The sequence below is a fragment of the Ruditapes philippinarum genome, unplaced genomic scaffold (genome assembly GCF_026571515.1).
Source record: "Ruditapes philippinarum isolate M1 unplaced genomic scaffold, ASM2657151v2 ctg1058_1_1_1_1, whole genome shotgun sequence".
Taxonomy (NCBI): domain Eukaryota; kingdom Metazoa; phylum Mollusca; class Bivalvia; order Venerida; family Veneridae; genus Ruditapes; species Ruditapes philippinarum.
This window is the reverse complement of record NW_026861848.1, coordinates 173,676-183,332: the sequence shown is the minus strand read 5'-3', so window position 1 is coordinate 183,332 and position 9,657 is coordinate 173,676. Positions and strand designations below refer to the sequence as shown.

The 9,657-nt window shown below is 34.6% G+C and overlaps 1 protein-coding gene across 1 annotated transcript; it reads right to left on the bottom strand.

The window, feature by feature from the left end:
• Positions 1-1,743: 1,743 nt before the first annotated feature.
• Positions 1,744-9,546, bottom strand: LOC132717109 (uncharacterized). Its single transcript, XM_060700503.1, has 4 exons — positions 9,398-9,546; positions 8,399-8,535; positions 3,304-3,429; positions 1,744-2,599 (listed from the first exon to the last, which is right to left on the bottom strand). The coding sequence occupies exons 2-4, from the start codon at positions 8,514-8,516 to the stop codon at positions 1,845-1,847; spliced, it is 999 nt and encodes a 332-aa protein (XP_060556486.1). The 5' UTR covers positions 8,517-8,535; positions 9,398-9,546; the 3' UTR covers positions 1,744-1,844.
• Positions 9,547-9,657: the final 111 nt, after the last annotated feature.

Sequence of the window (9,657 nt, the reverse complement as noted above, 5' to 3'; positions counted from 1 at the left end):
AATGGTAAATGAGAACCTAAATGTACTTCACGAAAAGGAGATAGCCCCGAAAATGGCTGTTCTGTCAGCAAAAGGTCTTTCAAGCCGTCTCTCTCTCTGTTTTAGGGGTAACAATTTCGTCGTCCTCTGTGACTACTTTGTAGAGCCACTACCCTCGACTTTAGTCAGGCAGCTGACTTCATACAATCTAAATCGTACCGCCTTAAACGACTCCCCAAACTGTAAATGGCGTGCCGTCTCACACACGTTGCAGTGGATTTTCAAATATCTTCCAATGCTCCGAGTCTTTTCAACGACGTGCAATAACGAGGGGAAGGGAGACGCATTTTTATTTTTCAATTGTATTCAACTTGGATTTATAAGGTAGGTTTGTCAATTTTCTTATCTCGGGATAAACTTAGTTTTAGTTTTGAAAATAAATATTTTTAAGCTTTTTCATTTAGTATAACGAAAACCACTCCTTCGTTTACCATTTCAGTATGTTTAATATCTTAAATGTACCTTGATTGTACCTAAAGAAAGTTCGTCTAATTATAAAGTAGATGCAACAGATGTATCATGACTTTGCGACTAGACAAACTGAAGTATGAGTCATACATGTAGATCAAAGGCACTTTAAAGTTTATTTGTCAATGTCTATATCGTTTGGTAACAGGTGCAATATTGTACGGTGAAAATCTGTGTAAACATAAGTGATATTTATCAACATAGGCGGGAAGTAACTAAATATACTCATAATATTATAAACACTAGTAATGTCCCTTATGTTTCAAAGTCCAGATAATTTGCTTTTCATAAATGCAAACAGTGAAACCTTACAACAAAAAAACGTAGCAAAACAAAAATAGAGACTACAGAATCCAAAACGACAAAATTGAAAATGTTGTTAGCTCGATTTGACAGAGCCTGTTCATGGACCTGCATATTCGTAAAGTCTCTCTATGATAAGGCCGTTTTCTGACACAAAATTATCAACGGCGAGTTCTGTTAGTATATTGAATCAGTTCTGAGAATGATACATAAAAGTTTATTCAGACAATTCAACGGATAGGGGGTTTCATATTTTATGAATGACCTGGGATTTAGAGATATTTACAAAGAGGAAATTAATTCTTTATACATAGTAAACAGCTTGCAATATTCTTGATTTTTACAACTTATTATTATATAAATCATACACTATGTACTGTGCAAAAGCAACGTAGTTTTTTCACATATTATTGTCAATTAAATATAAATTCGCATAAATTAATGTATATATTCATACCTATTTCAATGATAATGACATAAATTCATACCAAAACAACACTTAAGATTTGCTTCAAGGTCAAGATTTGCTTCAAGGTCAAGATTTGCTTCAAGGTCAAGAATGAAAATCAATGTTTGAACTTAATATTACTAGGTTTGTTTGTTTGTTTGTTTGAAAGAGATTTACGTCAAACCGACACATTATGGGTCATATGGCGACGTTCCGGCTTTACTGATGGAGGAAGACCTCAGGTGCCCTTTCGTACATTATTTCAGGCACGAACGGGAACCTGAGTTAAACCAGCGACGTTTCATAAGCTAGCTGGATAGCTTCCTCACATGAAAGAATCCAAAGTTCTTGTTGGGATTCGAACCAACAGCGGTGTGGGGCAAGTGGTTTGAAGACAATTTAGCCTTCACCACTCGCCCACGGACGCCCCTTATATAAGTAGGTTTTGGGTATGTACCCAAAGTAAAACAGATGAATAGAAATGAGTGTATGTTTTATTTTAAAGAAATATAAGAATGTCTGTATAGTGTATAAAATAAAATGATATAAGCTTACAATTTTTGAAAACATAATTATACAAGACAGTTTAATACAAAGGATTACCAGCATTAGTCATCTGTTCTTCAACATAAGTTTTTGATGCGATGGTTCTTTTGTAAGGATCGTTATTGGGAAATGGTTGTCTCAAACCTGTCAACGATTTACCTGCGTATGGAAAACCAGGTACATTTTCATAGTGGTTGGATTTTTTATGATGCATACTTGCATCAGATGGTATTTGATCCGCTACATTTTTGTTTATCATTCCTTTTGAAGATTGCCTTTGAGGCGACAAACCGTAAACACTTTTCATTCTGTCACTTTCGTGTCCTCCGTTGTTTCCATTCATCCTTTTAATTGAAGATTGTCTAGACGGAATACCATAGACATGTTCCTGTCTTTCAGTTTCACAAGAAGCCTGAGCCGAACTCGTGTTTGGGGTTTCAGTTGATCGACTTTTTGATCTATTTGGCATTGCATGTCGATTGTAATTTCCTGTTTGTGTATCATCAGAATGTAACTTTTCACTTTCAACTGGCATCGATATTTTATCATTATCTTTTGGTAAATCATCGCCAGATTCATGTTTTGTCTCACCGTTTGTTCCGGGTTGTTTTTTGTCTTTTGTTTTTGTATACTCATTAGATGACCGTACATCTGCCTCTTCTAACAATTTGAATTCACCCTTCTTATGAAGAGTAATGAGAGTTGCTGTAACAACCCCTACGATAATGAGAAAACTCCCGCCCACTTGAAGGTTTACTGCCCAACCACTTCTCTCATTATTCTTTTCAACACCCTCTGAAAGAAAATGAAGTTATTCTTACATCACAAATCAACAAACGCTATTTTGAATATAAAATATCATAATTTATTGTCAATATAATTGTTTGAATTATGAAATGGACGTCTTAAAAGATCAAACAGTTTATTATAAATTTTTATCTTACAGAATCAACTGTGACAATAATAATGACATCATCATCATCATCATCATCATCATCAAATTATCATCATCATCATCCAAATCATCATCATCATCCAAATCATCATCAACAACAGCAGCAGCAGCAGCAGCAGCAGCAGAAGCATTAGCAACAACAAAAGCAGCAGCAGGAGCAATAATAATAATAATAGCAATAATAATAGTAATAATTTATAATATAATTATAGTCTAAGTATCACCCACTTTTAGCTTTGAAGAAGGAAATAGAAATAATATTTTTATGAATTTCTTCATTTTGTTAAGCTGAGTTTGAATCTTATTTAAGTCATTTCAGTTAAAACATATGAAGACATGTTTGGAAGCAGTTATTGACTTGAATAAAGGCCTTTGAATACGTAATATCAAAACATACACATTCTTGCTAATTAAACTTTTAATCAGTATATGTTTTCTATTTACATTAAAATGACAATACATAATATTTAAATATTATTATGCATTTTCTTAAAACTGTTTTAATGTTTAACATTTATGATCAATTGAACATTTAGGATTATACCTTGAATGCCACCAGCTATTAAGCTTGCAACTCCAACAAACATGATCAAAAAGCTTTGCGTTATCCGAATGTTTGGTCGTCCAAATACCGTTGGAATTGATTCATCCCTCATGTTGTCTGACAGAACTTTGATAGGGAAGAGAAGAGGAAAAAAATAAATAATAATACTAAAAAAAAAAAAAAAAAAAAAAAACAACAAAGAAACAAAAAAAAAAAAAACAACAAAAAAACACGCATGTAAACAAAAAGACAAACAACGAATCGTTTCTAACAAAGAAATGAATAGATATACATTTCAAAATAACGAATCAGTAAAATTAAAATGTAAACAATTGACTGTTTTCTTTAGGTTCGACAAATTAAACGATCAATGGTTTGGTTAATTGTTGTGTCCAGAGACATAGAAAGTGAAAATGAAAATTGTAGGGATACATATACTTATCAAGAAATTGGTGTATAATGTTAAAAATTAACAAAATCAAGCGACTTAAAATATAATTGTTTGCAAAAATAGCACTAATGCACCATTTCTTTTGTGCATTAACATCTGCAGAAACCCTGCATGATCGGTCTTTAAATTCGTCCTCGTGCTTCTGTAGATGTTAATGCAAGATAAAAGACGCAGTGACCTTCTAGTACTATTTGTTTGATAAATTCGCGGAAGTTATCCTATAATACAATATCGGGGTTTAAATTCGTAAAGACGACTATTCTATGATAAATATACCGGTATACTTTCGGCTGTATATCACGTGAAATATGACGATACCACATCTAACAAATACTTGTACGCATATGATTGACGTCGGGTCAGTTAAGCATCAAAGTCAAGTGACCTGTTCCATTTTTCCACGTAATCATCATTAGTAACTTAACATTTCCACTGGTCGAACCTGAAACCAGTCACTGTCAAAAGACATTACAGCACGCCAATCACTAATCTTTAGTTTCACAGATGTCTCGAAAGGCTGACCTCTCAACTTGGATTGTAATTCTTGACACAGTCTGAAATTACAGGGGACTAAGTAGGGGCTGTACGTTGGGGAGGAAGGAGCTCAAAACCCAGCAATGTAAAGTTCAGTTGTGTATAATGCGTTGGGTAGGCGCATTATCCTGGTGGAGAATCATCTTTTCTAGACTCAGGTTCGCGCGTTTCGGCGAGGCGCTTGGACCAGGTCATGTCGCAGATCCTGGAATTACATTAGATGAAATTAAGATTTAAAAGTGCTATAACCGGTAAAACTAAAATATATTTATAGAATAAAATAACAAGTTAATTGTGATGAAATTCAACCAATTTTATCTTTCAATAATGCTAAGCAGTTATTACCTTTGAATAAGACGACTGCTGCCTTGATCTTGGATCATAGTACAGGTTGTCACTATGCTACCTAAGAAATCATTGCCGTCAGATTCGTAGCACTGAAGAAAGGCTCGCAAACAGTCGATGCGTCGCTTCTTGTCAGTAGAAGCCGACGGACCCAACAGGTGGACACTTTTGGCATATTTAATTCATCTGTCAGGATCTGGAAATTCTTATACTTCGTGATAGATAGTGACTCTGCGACTTCCTGGGCAGTCAAATGGCTGTTAGGCCTGCTTAGCTGTTATACGCGTGCCGTTGTTCTGTGTAGGACCAAGGACGTCGGTCTACCTGGCCTGTCATCATCCTGAACTGACATTTTCCACTTTTAAAACGTCCCTGCAACTTATAGACAAACATTGTCCGACATATAAGCAAAGTAACCGACTTCTCTATCTTTTTCAATGTTTCCGTCGGCGACAGCTTCAAATCAACATAAAATGTCACGCAGCGCAATTCCAGTTTGTCAAATGACGATGATTTGCTGCGACAATGTTACTTTTACATAATCTTGAAAACGCTGTATTACAAGGCACCGTTCAAAACAAAGACGGCACTTTTTCAGGAAATGACCTCACAACACCACCAAAACGTTACAGAAATTACACTATTCAGACGTTACAATTTATAGCTTAAATTGTAAATTAATCACAAAAGTATAATCTCATTACAACCGACGCAAGTCATTGTTTTTTACATTGGCTGCTTAAGAGACGTTAAACTGGACACCTCTAATAGACCACTCCGCCCTCTTTTTGTCGATCCATCCGTTTTATGAAACTTACGCAATGGCCATAATAAGATATTTTGTTGTCGTTAACAGTTATGTTAACGATGTTAACTTGTGACGATTTGCAAAACCGGGTAATACCCGAACGGACGATAAATAACATAAAACAGAACAGATAGAAAAACCTCACATGTATAATTTGCTGATTACAATGTGTAAGATCATCGACAGGTCATGGCGGACGTACTAAATTTTAATCCAACAAGAGATGGCGAATTCTTTCAGGATTTACTCTCAGAGGAAGAAAATAATATTTCATTGACGCAGTTACTGATGGTGAACACACACATGCTCCTGAATTACGAAAATGTACACTTTCAGAATTCTCTCTTGCTCAGCTGTGCAATAATTTTGTAGCCCTACATATTGTCGGTCAGGGCTTTTTGTTATATACGACGGCCGCCCTTCGTAAAATATCTTGACCTATCAGGACGGTCTTGCAGTCGAACTATTGTGACATAGCCATTTGGTGGAATAGCCAATTGTGTTTTGTTGCGGGAAAGCACTTTTCGTGCTTCAGCTGATTATTTATAAGCATCGATAGATATTATATGAACAGTAACAAGACACATTTGTTAAACATTAAAAAAAAATCTTAAATGTTACTCCTACTAATCTAGAGATACTGTATGCCGCCCCTACCCCACCAATTGCATAAAACAGCAATATGATAGATTTCATTCTGTGTAATCGGTTTGTCATTTTGCATGCAAAACATTGAGCATAGGACAGTTTTATAAATTCTGTAAACTGGTAAATTACGGGCACAGAAAATGAGTCACACTGTGCAGGGGCGTAGCTAGGACTTGAAAAATTATACGCAAAGCGTGGCACGAAGTGCCGAGAAGGGGAGCGTGCGGAAATTAGATGTTAAATCGTTGGCTCTGGCATGTCTTGAAGCACCTTATGCACGTAAAGCATGAAGCATTTCAAGTCATTTTTTCCCACTAAATTGATAAACATATAGCTGCTCGTTTTACTTTTTAACTTATTTCATTATAATTTCAAACAGATTTGTGAAGAAAAAAGGCAGTGTACGCCTTGTAGTTTTCTTATTTTACGCGTGCATATGAACATACACAAAATTTTTTCCGTGTGAAGTTTGATTAAGGATGCAGCTCATGAAATTGGTTTATGTATGAATGCTCGTTCAATTGTAAAAGCATTTAACCAGAATTTTTAGCATTTCTCATCAAATCAGTTTGGTAAGAACGGCTTTTCTCTTAAGCCTTCAGTCTTAATTATCCAAGTGTATGTATTATTTCCAGATGCACAAGAAAAATTATACTCTGAGAACACTTCTATTCCATCGTAAGAAAGTAGGGAAATTACTAGATTCAACGAGATATTAAATGGTCTAATGATCACTCCATAGGTCTCCTCAGGCGGTGATGAGAAAGTAACGAACTAACTCATAGATATATTTTGTTGCCCACCAAAAAATATGGCCTAAATGATGGCTGCTAACGCCTCCCAGTTCTTTGTACTTTCTGCCGATAGGCCGTTGATCCGAACTCGACCACATTCTGCTCTTCCTTCCAGATGCGTACAAAGTGGTCGGCTCTTGTGAGGGTATTCATGTGTTCTTTTGAGTGTGTTTGCCCATCAACGACTTTTCTTTCATTGCTCCAGTCAATCAACGGACGAGCAACAAGCACATTTTCAGCCGCATTAAAGGCAAAACATGGAGCACAAAATAACCCATCAAATAAAGGGATGTACCTTAAGTAGATGGCTGCTTCTCTTGCTCAAACACAAAGTCCGCCACTCGCCCACTTGTTGCCTTTTTTCAAGTTCTCTGATAGGTGCAACCATACCTGTATGTGGCTCGAACCGTTCGGTGAGGACAACTTTTGTTTTAAGAATCTGGCATTCTTAGTCGGCTTCTGATATCAATACTTCCGATATCCAGGAATCGTGCTCCCAGGGAGCTTCTAGCGGTTCTCGAGGGGAGAAGAAGCAGTGAGGACAAAGAGGAGGAGGTGGACGGAGAAGAAGAAGGGAGAGAAGGAGACGCGACATTGGCGTCTAATTTGCTGATCACAGGAGTGTCACATGCCAGGTCTTGTGAATTCTGTTTTGTTTTTGCATGGTCAGATTCATTATCGACTTGAATGGGGGACCTGTTTTAAGGCCATAAACAGGGTCGCTTGTCCTGGAATTTGGCAAATGTTTCTTTCCATTTTGACAACTAACAACACACCAAAAATTAAATTTTGCCCCGAGTTGATGATTTTTAAAATCTTGATCTAGAACTTAAAAGATTTAAAGTTGTTTTAAAATAGAGCTATTCCAAAGGAAACGATTTAGAAAGGATTGGAAAAGTCTCAATTAATAATCTTTATCTTCTGAGAATTTTACCAACGATAAGTTATTATGAGCCTAGTTTGTAGATAAATTAATGCTAAGCTGTTCATTTATCTCTGTGCAATAAGTTTGTAAAGTCTTCGAATTAACAAGAAACTTAAATTCCTATTGCACATATATCACAATAATTAATAAAAACGTCATACGATAAAGTGACGCAATCAAAGTTTACAGTAGTAAATAGTATGACGCAACGAAATATTTTGTAAACAGAAATGGAGGGGATAAAATCATTAAATGGTAATCAAAGTTTTGCTTTTGTATATATATTGTAAAATGTATTCCCATTTATTGCTGTAATGAAATGTATAACTTTAGACGTTATTTCCGCGAATTTATCAAACTACCCCCATATTGCACCGTTCACCGTTCTTACTTTGACATTTTTCACTTTTTTAAAACATTAATAATAGTAATAATAACATTTTATTTATATTACTGTTGAATAATTTATTAAAAACGCTATGTACATTCAAATCATTATCATGAAGAAAGAAAATTTATAAATATACATATCTGAAAAGTTCGTGTTTTCACTTTAAATAACAATAAGAACATAAGTATATATTACCTACCTTGACATAACATGACGACAAGATTAATGAAGATATAAACATAATAATAACGTTGAACAGGCACAACACAAATACCAATAAGTGGACCGGATATAGCTACCATTGTCAGCATAAACATCAAACTTTGTTTTGAAAATCTGCAAATCACAATACTTAAATGATTTATATTTTAAAAAACTTAATCAAATAAGGGAAATTACATCATGAAAAAATTCTAGAAAAATGTTTGCTTTTAAAAAACATTCTCGAGATTGACAATCTGGCTATGATATGGAAGACGACTTTTTGTATTTCGTCGATATTTGTAAATATAGTAACACATACATTACTTTATTGATTTTTGCTATTCGGTATACCCGAGACATTTTCTGAATTGTGTTTCAATCAATATTCTGAGATCACAAGAAAAAAAATGAGACTGAGCCACTTATGATGGGGCTACACGAATGACTGACCGTTGCAGCACTTTCAGCTTCATAAAATTGTCTGAATGCCATCCACGATGAATTAAAAAAAAGAAAAGAAAAAAAAAATCAATATTGAAAGATCTAAATGTAAAATAACATTTTAGTTAATATAATCCAAAATAATAAAACTCAAACGTTAACTAATGACTAAAATAACCACCAAATACAAACGGAGAAATATTTTCAGCTTTAGGGTCTATACATATGATGTTTGAGAGAGTAAAAGAAATAAGAACATCATTACTACATGTATACCAAAAAAATTGTGTATGGTTAAAAAAGCCGACTTAATGAACCATAGTCATAAAATCAATTGTGTTTCAATATTTGAAAAAAGGAAGTTTCAATTATTAGGTGTCTTATATACAGATGTATTTCTGTATGTCATCATTATTTTCAAATGTATTCTATTGTGGTATTAAAGACATCAATTACAAAAAAACATGTATATAAATAAACATTATAAAAGAAATCGCAAGAAGCTGACCTACCGCATTTATGATATATATTCTTTGAATAACGTTTTTAGTACCTTTTCAAAATTTTAAACCTCTTCAGAAAGAAGGAAAGTACTGTCCCAACTAAATTTCCTATGATAGCAGCTGCAGTCCCCACGAACGCTATAGGCAGGGAAACCTTCAATTTCGTTGCAATCAATGGCAAGGTTAAAGCAATAGGTGTTATTCCTTGAATTAAAAGTAATTATTATGTTCGTAACGTTCAACAGAAGTAAAGTTGAAATTGAGCTTTATTTATGAGTAACTTGTTGTTCTTAATCAGAAATTTTATATT

Coding starts and splice junctions, on each gene's coding strand:
- LOC132717109 (XM_060700503.1), bottom strand. CDS start 8,516: ATGTTTATGCTGACAATGGTAGCTATATCCGGTCCACTTATTGGTATT. Junction 3,430..8,398: donor TGTCGTCATGTTATGTCAAG/GTAGGTAATATA, acceptor TCCCTATCAAAG/TTCTGTCAGACAACATGAGG. Junction 2,600..3,303: donor AATAGCTGGTGGCATTCAAG/GTATAATCCTAA, acceptor ATTTTCTTTCAG/AGGGTGTTGAAAAGAATAAT.